The 12,186-nt window shown below is 34.4% G+C and overlaps 2 protein-coding genes across 2 annotated transcripts in view; one reads left to right on the top strand and one right to left on the bottom strand.

The window, feature by feature from the left end:
* Positions 1-12,186, bottom strand: part of LOC138315456 (alanine aminotransferase 2-like) — a 28,045-nt gene that overhangs the window by 7,029 nt on the left and 8,830 nt on the right. Inside the window, exons 9-10 of the mRNA XM_069256495.1 lie at positions 11,993-12,148; positions 1,272-1,384 (exon numbers count right to left, since the gene is read on the bottom strand). Of these exons, the coding sequence (XP_069112596.1) occupies positions 1,272-1,384; positions 11,993-12,148 (269 nt within the window). The remainder of the gene's footprint in view (positions 1-1,271; positions 1,385-11,992; positions 12,149-12,186) is intronic.
* LOC138315455 (uncharacterized) lies at positions 5,757-11,998 on the top strand. The gene is made up of 2 exons (XM_069256493.1): positions 5,757-5,895; positions 7,621-11,998. Exons 1-2 carry the CDS (start codon positions 5,772-5,774, stop codon positions 8,835-8,837), a joined length of 1,341 nt encoding a protein of 446 aa, XP_069112594.1. The 5' UTR covers positions 5,757-5,771; the 3' UTR covers positions 8,838-11,998.

The following is a 12,186-nucleotide window of genomic DNA, read 5'->3' as shown; positions in this document are numbered from 1 at the left end:
AGTTTACGTTATGGGATATATAATTATTTTGATAAGAAGGGTATACATATCTAGGTATATTTTTTAACATTAATGGTAGCTTTTTTAAAGAAAAGGAAAAAACTGCAGAACAAACAATTAAATCCTAGTTTGCTATCTTTAAGAAACTAAGGAATGTATCTCTTCCTGTTTATTTTTAACTGAAAATATTTTAGTCACTTGTAATGCCAGTTTTATTATACTCATCAGAAGTATTGGGATTTGAAAATACAAATATTGTAGAAAAATTCATTTGTAATTTCCTCAAGTTAGGAAAGTGTATAAAACAATTCATGGTCTATGGCGAGCTAACAAGATAACCAATTGATATTGAAATAAAATGTAGAATGATTACTTTTTGGCATAACTACATAACATCAAATAAATTATCAAGTAATATTTATAAATTAATGTATATTTTACATGAAAATGGACCAGACGTTTTTTAAATGTCTGTAAGATGTTTAAGATATTTTATCCAGAGCTAGTTTAAATCATGTTTGGATATTATATCAATCAACTTGCTGTTTTACAAAAGAATAATTACAAAAACTTGTTAAAAGTAGACCAATTGACCAATTTATTCAGAAATGGTATGACTGTATTGATAAGTCTTCTAGAGGACTGACATATTCTACATTTAAGACATTTTGGCATAGAAAAATATGCCTCTTGTCTGTCTGCTGCAAAACAATACATGTTAACTGATACTGTGTTCCCAGAAACTTGATGAGAATAGCAATTCAGAATGGATATTTTAATTGACATCAAATTAACAAGGAAAAGGTTAAAGATGCTATAAAATCATTTGGCATATAACATCATAGGAAATATTAGAATGGGCTCCCAAGAGTTTAGTATGTGTTTCTTATTTAACACCTTGGTGTCCAAGAAATCCTCAAAAGTCCAAACTGGAAGGAACACTAGCAAAATTTATTTCTTATTGTCCAAAAAAAAGTGTTGACTTTAGAAATATATTCCTCCAATCATCGAGACCGAGCCATTTAGTACTTTCAGTACTTTGATTTGTAATTTACCATGCACCTGGGTCCGACAAGGCTTAGATTTGGAGTTCAAGGCCATCCTAAATCAATAAACTAGTATTGGCGTCGATCGGTGGTTTTCTTTCTGTCAACTCTTTTAGTGAACCTAACAATCCTTGAATGACTAAACGTTAAAGTTGAAACCTTTCAATCTTTCTTCAATTCGCTTCAAAATTCACCACAATTATCTCTAAGAAACATTATTCTCACCTGAAATGATAGGTGCCAGGCCTTTGTCCAAATCCAGAGCCGGGAACAACACAGACTCCAGTCTCCTGGAGCAGATTCTCACAGTACATGACATCAGCAGGTTTTCCCAGGGCCTGTTCAACAAGAGAAAACATTTTTTATAGACTGATAATAACGTGAAGTCCGTGTCACAAAAGGCGATTGACCACTTAATAATAATAAGTTAAAGGAATTGTTCGCCAAAATGTTTTGCACAAAAATGTTCTTTATCACATTCTTCATCTGAAAGTGGATGATGCCGTCCTTGGGAAGGATGAGATATTCAAGATGCCAGAGAAAATTATTGAAAAAAACTTACATATTGTTTTAAGCACACCCTAATTTGCCATACAATAATAATATTATAGTACACGAAAAAATTCTGAATGCAGAGCGGTGATGATTTTAAAGTTCGGCCCCTTTAAATGATACAGAGGCCTTACTTCAAAATGTAAAAACTTGGAAGTCCTGTATTCTGTACTTATTTGTTATTCTATTTGTTCACGTTATTGTGAATGTGCTTCTTATTACTTGGAATCCAGGTTCGTGACTAACAAAGATCGCGCAAAATCGCGAAAATATCAACTATACGGTATATGAATAAATTGTATCTATGCATCTATTTAAGTCATTTAATTATTTTTATCCTGCAACTGCCCCACATACTGACGGATAACTACTGGCGGATAAACCTGTGCTTTATCCGTCAATACGATCACGTGAATTTGTTCCACCTGTGGCGGAACATTTTCTAATTTGACCACAAACTTTAACCTTCAAGTGCATGAAACGACATTTAGTGACGTCACATTCACCGGGATGACGACATTTTTTCGATATCAAAAATCTTGTATGGCGGTAGCGTCGTTTTCTTGACTCATGGTAAAGGTATGTATTGTAAAGTAATTCTTTGATGGGTAATCATTGTTTTTGGAGTGTTTCCATATTGTTTCAGCGATGTTACACTCTAAATAGAAATATTGGTACTGTTTGCGAATGCGGTGATATATTTCCCACGGAAGTAAAAAGGAGTACACTCTCATTTGGTTTAGTGAATGAATCTTTTCCTCCGCATCAAAAAAGCGTCTCGCTTCGAGCGAAACCAAGTAAAAACTGATAATTTATTTTCGTTTTGAATTTCATATTGGTTGCAGGGTAAACAGAATACACGGTTAGTATCTTACAATACAAGGGCCCAATGGGCCCGAATCGCTCACCTGCAATCTGGTAATCATGCATGGTTCGAACTTAACAAATAGAGTAAATAAGAATTTATATCACCCCTAAGCACATTAGAGGTCCTTTTGCCTCTTGGTTATTAACAAGAGGTCGTTTAAAGATTTTAGCCTATTTGACCCCTGTAAACTTGAATGAAGGTCAAGGTCATTCATTTGTATAAACGTGGTAGCGCTTCATCCCAACATGTCCCATGCCCAATATCAGGTCTCTAGACTGTTTGGGTATTAAGAAGAAGTCGTTTTAAGATTTTAGCCTATTTGACCCCTGTGACCTTGAATGGAAGCCAATGTCATTCATTTGAACAAACTTTGTAGCGCTTCATCCCAACATGTCCCATGCCCAATATCAGGTCTCTAGCCTTCTTGGTTATTAAGAAGAAGTCGTTTAAAGATTTTAGCCTATTTGACCCCTGTGACATTGAATCAAGTTCAAGGTCATTCATTTGAATACACATGGTAGCCCTTTATCCCAGCATGTCACATGCCAAATATCAAGTCTCTAGGTCTCTTGGTTATTAAGAAGAAGTCGTTTAAAGATTTTCACCTTTTTGACCCCTGTGACCTTGAATGAAGGTCAAGGTCATTCATTTGAACAACCTTGGTAGCCCTTGATTCCAGCATGTCCCATGTCAATATCAGGTCTCTAGCCCTCTTGGTTATTAAGAAGAATTTTTTGCCTATTTGACTCCTGTGACCTTGAATGAAAGTCAAGGTCATTCATTTGAACAAACTTTGTAGCCCTCTATCCCAGTATGTCACAGGCCTAATATAAGGTCCCTAGGCCTCTTGGTTGGTTAATAAGAAGAAGTCATTTAAATATTCAGCCTATTTGACCCCTGAGACCTTGAATGAAAGTCAAGGTCATTTATGTGAACAAACTTTGTAGCGCTTCATCCCAACATGTCACATGCCAAATATCAGGTCTCTAGACTGTTTGGGTATTAAGAAGAAGTCGTTGAAAGATTTTAGCCTATTTGACCCCTGTGGCCTTGAATGGAAGTCAATGTCATTCATTTGAACAAACTTTGTAGCGCTTCATCCCAACATGTCCCATGCCCGATATCAGGTCTCTAGCCCTCTTGGTTATTAAGAAGTCGTTTAAAGATTTTAGCCTATATGACCTATGTAACCTTGAATGAAGGTCAAGGTCATTCATTTGAACAAACTTTGTAGCCATTCATTCCAATATCAGGTCACTAGGCCTCTTGGTTGGTTAATAAGAAGAAGTCATCTAAATATTTAGCCTATTTGACCCCTGAGACCTTGAATGAAAGTCAAGGTCATTCATTTGAACAAACTTGGTAGCCCTTTATTCCAGCATGTCACATGCCAAATATCAAGTCTCTAGGTCTCTTGGTTATTAAGAAGAAGTCGTTTAAAGATTTTCACCTTTTTGACCCCTGTGACCTTGAATGAAGGTCAAGGTCATTCATTTGAACAACCTTGGTAGCCCTTGATTCCAGCATGTCCCATGTCAATATCAGGTCTCTAGCCCTCTTGGTTATTAAGAAGAATTTTTAGCCTATTTGACTCCTGTGACCTTGAATGAAAGTCAAGGTCATTCATTTGAACAAACTTTGTAGCCCTTCATCCCAGCATGTCACAGGCCCAATTTCAGGTCTCTAGGCCTCTTGAATATATAGAAGTCTGTTAAGGTTTTCGCTTATTTGACCCCTGTGACCTTGAATGAAGGTCAAGGTCATTCATTTGAACAATCTTGGTAGCCCTTCATCCCAGCATGCTATAAGTCAAATTTCTCTAGGTCTCCAAGTTTTGGAGAAGAAGTTGTTTAAATGGAAAAGTTGACGACGGACGGCCGGACAGACGGACGGCCGGACGACGGACGGACGCTGCACCATAACATAAGCTTATATGCAAGACATTCTAATTCATAATCACACATTTTCTGGACAAGCTCGACACGGAGAGCCGAGATGACTCGGCAAAGGCTCGTCATCTCGGCTTACCTTATAGTCTCGCACCAAAATAAACCTTGTATTGTAAGATACTAACCGTGTATTCTGTATGTACCAAAAACTTCTTATTTTGTAAGAGGATCCAGTTTTTATTTTAAACAATGAATTTGTTTCGTACATTGTATTTCTATTGGACCAATAAGACTATCTGTTGATCGAGTTTTTCCGTGTAGCTTTCTAGCTTTGACCTAAATCTTGAACTAGATTTAAATATCTCTGGCTCCAAAGGTACATACCAACCAAAACGGCTTTATTAAACAATATGAATGTTAAGCTAGTTTGATGATTTTGTAGAGTCGCAAAAGTTATTAGCTTATCGTGTAGACTACACTAGTCATTATTTCCTGAACAGTATTAAGAAAATAAATGAAATGGCAATTACAAAGACCATGCCCGTCTTCTGTTTTCCGGTGTTTTCCGGTGTCGCAGTATAAGCTGACTATCACTACACTTCACTTTTTCATTTGTTTCGTGTTATGAATTTCAGCTCAGGCCTTCTATTGATGCTCTGACGTAAATTATATTCGTTACGGAAACGTAGCGGGCATCAAACAAAGCATAATGAATTTACTATATATCGCTGACCGTAGCTGAGAGACACCAGGGCCTGATTTCTGAAACAATACATAAGCTGTTTCTAAGAATTGATAGTTCTTTCACTTTCACTTTTACTGAATACATGTATAATGTGAACTATAAGTAGGTTATATGGGTGGTGCAATCAAGATAATGATACATCGATATCCAGTGATTATTAAATTATAGGAGATGAATCGCTCTAAGGAGTAAATAGATGCCAATATAAGTGTTACTTAGTTATCTAGTGTTACTCCTAAATGCATTGAACAATGACGAAATTGTTTTCATTCCCATCAATGCTAATTCTATTAATAGATGGGAATTCCAACGTGTAGTTTGTGCTGTTTTAGTTTTTTACTTGGCGATTCTAACTACAAATATGTACATTCAACTGTCTTCAGTACACATATTGTTATTTTGCCAACACAACACGGAATTTTGAATCACTTGAATTTCGAAATAAACGCCAGAACTAAAACGGCGCTTTTTCCAAACGTATGAGAAAATAACTAATGAAGAAATTGCATACAATTAAGTTAAGAAAAGGAACGATGAAAGACATATTTTGAAGTAATGTCATTTTCAGAAAAAAAATATTAAAAAATATACAAACTATAATGTTTAATGTTCGTAAAATAATTAGCTCCTAAAATGCATTGCGATCTTCATCAATTGGAAATTTACAATACATGTATATAAATAGCACTGGCTGGAATTCCCCGCGATTTCGTGACTGCAACGTGTGCATTAGCTCGTCTGACTCAGTGGGCCGACATCGTAAGGACACACAGCACTTTGTGAGGGAATCAATTGGTAAGTTTTATCAAATATTTTAATAGCAGTTCATTATGCTTATAAAACATCGGCATATGTGTTTAAAAATTGTTTATATAGTCATGTACATATGTATTTTAAACAAAATTCTCTTAATTTGTGATTTTTTCTTCAGTTATAGCCTTTGTGTGAATTATGTCATATTTATTTGTACACATTATTATGTTGTGGACCTATGAGATTAGGTTACGTGTGAAATCTAAAGACATTTAATTATCATACACATGCATCCCATAACTGCAAGCACTCTTAATAAGATATAGACTATTGCTGGACGCCTGCTATTTTGTTATTTAGATATAGGCTTATCTACCTCTAGTGTTACAAACAACATTAAATGTATATTTTTTATTGAGGACAGAATATATAGGTAGCAGTTCAAACCTATCACATTATCGACACAACGAATAAAGACTGTCAAACTACGGGGAAGTACTTTTTTTAAATAGCGTGGTGTAGTCACACTAATATATAAATGTATACTCGTACACGGAAATAAATAATCGTATTACTAAATGTGATGTATAAGATAAATCAAATCATGTATCCAAATGTGTTATATGATGTTGGGCATGCGAAATAAATAGTAATATTTTGAATGTATGTAAACGTACTTTGACCCATTCAAAGAACTTTTGCTTTCACTTTCATTTTCAAAATTGATTTGTAAGTTCGATTCGTAAAAATTTAAAAAAATTCTTTGGTTAAGAAACACTTCGACCTGAAGCATCCTTTGGGGAAATGAACAAATTGTTTAGAAACTACAATGTATATTCATGGCTCTAAAACAATATCATGTCATTGGTTCTAACCAAACTTGAATAATTTTCTATACATATTGAAAATAATATACAATAATACATTTGATATATCCACATACATGTACATGGATCGATAACAAATTAGTCATGATAACGTTACGTGAATCAAACAATAATAATACTCATAAACTATAGTAAAATTGACCCCTCCCAAGGAAAAACTCCAAGGGCCGCCATAAAATTAATAATTTTGTATGTGGCCTTACATAATTGCGGAATATTTGATCTTATTTTCTTGCATTTGATCCCTTTTGATCCCACTACTCAGGTCTCTGTGGTTGTAATGTTCATTTACCATCCCATGTCTATATTTTAACCAAGTTTGATTCCTTTTCTATTGATTTTGAACAAATAATGTTCGAAAATGTGTTTTTTTATATAAACTATAGTGAAAAGGTTCCTCCCCTATTGAAAATTTGAGATGCCAGAGCAATGAAATGAATATAAAGGACCATAGTCTTGTTGCGCTATGAATAGTATTTTGATTCCTTCACATCTTTTGGTCCCTTTCATAGACCTCTGGGGGTAGGGATCAATTATTTCACAAGTTTTATCAATCTTAAGCTTAGACCATAGAAGATTTATGCAAAATATGCAGTTAGCTTCAGTAGTTTTGGAGATATCTAAACTGTAGATTGTTTACGGACACACGACGGACAAACGGCGATAAGAATAGGTCACTTGTGTCTTCAGGAGAATTTAATACATGTAAAGAAACATTTTCTACAATTGGCACTATATTTTCAGACATGTAACTAAAGAAATTTACGGAAGCCCAGCATCGTAGCCTAAATTAGAAGAAATAATACACTGAACATTGTTCTGGGTATAATTTTGTTACTCTTGGCAACGCAATAAGTATATATTTATGTTATTTTTTCAGATCCTGTCAAGATGGCGAAATACGGGTGTTTCAAATTTGCGTTTTTTCTTACGCAACTTTGCAATCTGAGCGACTTTATTATGGATTGGGTCTTCTATGGCGAAATTAAGAATGCTGAAGACGGTTTGGTATTCGGGCGTCAAGACAAAGTCCTTGTTGATGTGTCACTTGTTTTCTGTTGCATAGGGACCGCAACCTTCATAATAGAACTGATATTAGACATATTGAAATACAAATGGAGCACAAACCCATATGAGTGCGATACAAAGAGATTGGAAAGGGTATCCAAAATTTCGGATGTGATGTCAGTCGTAACGTTAGTCATAGAGGACTTACCGCAGGTCCTCATCAACTTCGCAATTGCTCTGTGTCGAGAGGAAGTTACCAACATCGTACAAATACTTAAGGCATCATCGTCAATCATTGAAGTAGTCATCGCTGTCATCATCATGCTTGCGACATTCTGCCGCACTGCTGAGAGAGGCAGACTGAGTAAATGTTGTTTCTTTCTAACGCTGATCCTATCCCTGATCATTTTGGGATTTTCTGCTGCTGTGTTTTACTTAGAAATCAACTTCGACACGGAAATTATCCATTTTGACAGCGACGGCTTTAAAGGCTCGGATGCCGATCGATATCTCCTAGGAGTGGTTGTATTTATGCAATCTCCAGTCCTTGTAGGTATAAGCAGCGGTCACTGGTTAAATGTGACCAGCGTAAAATCCATAATGGGATCCACTACAAGTGAGTCGGACATCCATGAAATTGGTGTGTTTGCAACATCACAAAAGATATGGATAAAGAAGACATCTCCGTTCTCAGGCGAATCTCTGTCTTGTTACAACGTGATACATCCATCAATTACCAGTACTCTGCCGTTAGCACAATGTCCGAGTATTCCTCCCGATGTGGAGCCTAAGTACATAAGGATGCAGCTGTCTTATGTGAAACCCACCAGGAAGAAGCCTTTCGGCGATATCATCTACAACTACAGTATCACTGATCAGAACTGTGTGGCAGTCTCGCCACAAACTCTGGAACTCAAGTATTTCAAATGGAAAGAAGGAACGCAGGGAAACCAGACTTTCGTTCGCCAGTCTGACCTGCATAATATACGTGATGTTTGGGAGACGGGGAGGGCCGGTTGTAAGAGTACCGCGCGCGAACGTCCAAAACTGTCCCCCTCGATAACTGTATCGTGTACTACGAGGACATAGCGAGAGACGACACTCAAATATTCGCTCAGCCAACATCAGACATAAGAACACAAATTTATATGCAAGAGGTAAAAACTTGGATCTGGACAGGGATGCTTGGAACAAGACATTGTGGTGTTGTTGTTTTTTTTTTTAATTTTAGGTTGATGAAATAATTGAATTATCGAATGGAGTGTTCGAATATTCCAAACCTGAAAGTAATTTCTTAGGCATTGTTGGTACACGTATACATCTATTGGATCATCTAGTCTTATAAATCATTCTGGCATTACAGGTATCTACAAAATACTCAAAAACAATCTTTCTTTGAAATAAAAATTCAACGTACGACCTTGCACAATCTATTTCCTGTGTTAGTTTACAAATATATTGTATGTAAAACTGATTGTATCTATAACATATGTATAAAAACCATCGAACACGGTATCCATGGATACGAAACATTCACCAAATTGTCTGTTGGGAATGACATCTTGTTTCCTAAACAGTTGTTGATTCATTTTTACTGATGATTTACTACTTGATTATCACTATTGATTATATAATTCTATGCTTGATAGGTAAAACAGACATTAATTGTATCAAGTTTGAATTTCCCCATATCTTGTGTCAAATATTATTTTTCAAGTATTATAATATTTTTACTATTTACATCAGTTTTATCCTAAAGTTCCAGCATTTGATTTTAGTAATACGATTCTTTACCCGTAATATTTGTCATTTATTGTTTTATTTGATAATAATACGATATTTATTTTTAAACTTTTGTTTAAGTAAAAGTTTCCTCATCAGAGTGAATATTTTGTTAAATTCATTTTTAACCGTGTGCATAAAAATCTACAACTGTAAAACGCTTTCTTTTTATTCTAATACTTTGTTATCTGTGAACATTTGTAGAAATGATAATGTTGTATATATAATAAGTCAATAAATGTAGATCAAATGTTTTAAATTTAAATTTTCATCCTCGAAAGTTTATACCATCGATAGTCTCTGCTCTTCATTTGATCATTTCATCTTTCGATACTAACATTGTATGATTTTATGGTAATGTTTCAGTGTTTTAAGCAAGCCGAAAAAAAACTATAAAAATAATTGTGTGTTGTAAACCAACCATTCAAGAAAATAATGCGCTGCGAAACAAATCAACTACATTTGTACAAATCCAGTAAAGCTTTTTGCCTGTAAATAGTCTGCCAGTTTAAAGTATATAAAACGTTCTTACAGTAATATTTCCTCACCTTAAGTGGACATTATAAACGATCTATTTTGTCACCTGAAGTTGACGTTAATAAGTATAATAGTATAACTGAGTAGTTTTTCATTGTGATATTTGTCATCTGGTGCTCATATTTACATAATTTTGCCACGATATTTTGTGCTTAAAACATATCTGTATAGTTTTTTTATAGTTATATTTCCTCAATTGATGTCACATTTTATATAATAAGATTTCCATTGCATCATCATCTAAGTCGGAATAAGTAGTGAAAGGTCATTAATTTTACCACTTGGTTCTAGGATACTGAAACAGTCTTATACCTAACTCATTCACCCCAGAACATTACTGTTCCAGAAGAGTTCAAATGCATCTTCAGGTGTGAATGAGATTTTCCTTAGCTAATATAGGGTTATTTAAGACTTAAGGTTGTTCCATAATTTTAGGGTTTGAAGTAAGAATTCAAACTATTCTTTGCTTTTGGCATCTAAAGTAAGAATCCAGACTACTCCACGATTCTGGCATTTGATGTAATAATTCAGACTACTCCATAATTTTGTTGTCAGAAGCAAGCTTTTTTTTTTTTGTTCAAAATTTCTTATATCATCTGGTGCAAACAGGTATAAAATATACTAAGTAGTTTTTATTGTCATACGTTCATCTTATGGCAGCAATTATGGGGTAAGATATTCCAATACAATTGATATTACCATTTTACATGTATCGACACAGCATTTGTGTGAAATATGCATTTCATGTCATTTATTTTATATTTCATGCATGATTATAGGGCAATATGAGAATGAAGTAAATAAAGTATCAATACTGTAGATTTTTACAAATGTAAAGTGAATTTGTACATGAGGATTTGAAAATATCTTAGTATGAATTGAATAGAGTGAATTTTAACACAATGGGAAGGGAACTTTTTGAGCGTAAATATGGTATTGAATATTTACATTGTGGAGGGCTTTATTTCGTTTTTTTTTCTAATTATCACTGACTCTGGCAAGGGGTCCTATTGGAGTCTTTCTGATATATCAGAATTAAATATTACTTCCTGGAGTGAAATGAAGGGACGTAACTCTGATACATCAGAGTGATTGGTACTAATTTACATGGAGAGGGTCTTCTTTGGGAATAGTTCGTAAAATTATCTTGTAAGATAGAGCGTACATAAAGCAGTCATTCAGTTAATTGTAACAAAAAGGGAAAGGTTTATTAGGGAATATACATGTACATGCTTACAGTAAACATTTATACGTACATAATGTAAGTTGAGTTTTTTTTTTTTTTAAGTTACTTTTGTATGAACTTTAACATAGGAAGGAGGCTAATTTGAGAATAAAATTAGCAATTCCCGTACAACTGTATAGAGGGAGGGAGTTACTTGAGGTTAAAGTTATATGTGCCGTAACTGGGCGATAATTTTGACGTGCTATTTTTCATCATTAATTTATTAAAAACCATAAGGTTTGATGACTAAAGCTGTAAAAACCATTCAAATGGCTTCAGATGACTTATAAATGTTAGTTATAACACAGGAATTTTGTACTGAAAAATTGTTGTTTTTATGCCTTAAATATGTTTAAATGAAAACATACCTGCAGAAGTCACTTTATAATTACTAAAAACATTGTAAAAATGTGTAATGAAATTGTAGACCACAATTTGGCTTCATGGTCTCACCGTATGTACTCATTTCACTTCACTATTGATGTAAATAAATGATTTTTGGCAGTACTGCCAAAAATCATTTTCAGCTCTTATTTATACATGTAAAATTAAAACCTATGCATTGAAAGCACTGTAATTTTCAAAAAGTTGGTAATTTTTGGTGATGAATAACATATTAACAGCTCATCTTGATTCGTGAGTATGAAAAATACGGCACATATAACTTTAAATATGGTAAATAATATGAACTATGACCTACCTTGGCAGCCTGTACAGCAGATTCTGGCATGTGTATCTGAGGGAAGGCATACATGGCTCCCTTGACTTCGTTACAAGAAAACCTCTCCATACTATTAAATGTCTCTGTCACCATACTAGCTTTCAGTTTCAGATCATTCAAAACTTTTGTTTTCTCCTACAAAACAAAAAAGTCACTGCAGTTTACATTAATAA

The sequence above is a fragment of the Argopecten irradians genome, chromosome 2, assembly GCF_041381155.1.
Source record: "Argopecten irradians isolate NY chromosome 2, Ai_NY, whole genome shotgun sequence".
Lineage (NCBI taxonomy): Eukaryota > Metazoa > Mollusca > Bivalvia > Pectinida > Pectinidae > Argopecten > Argopecten irradians.
The sequence above is the reverse complement of the archived record's forward strand: the minus strand, read 5'-3'. Positions and strand labels throughout refer to the sequence as shown.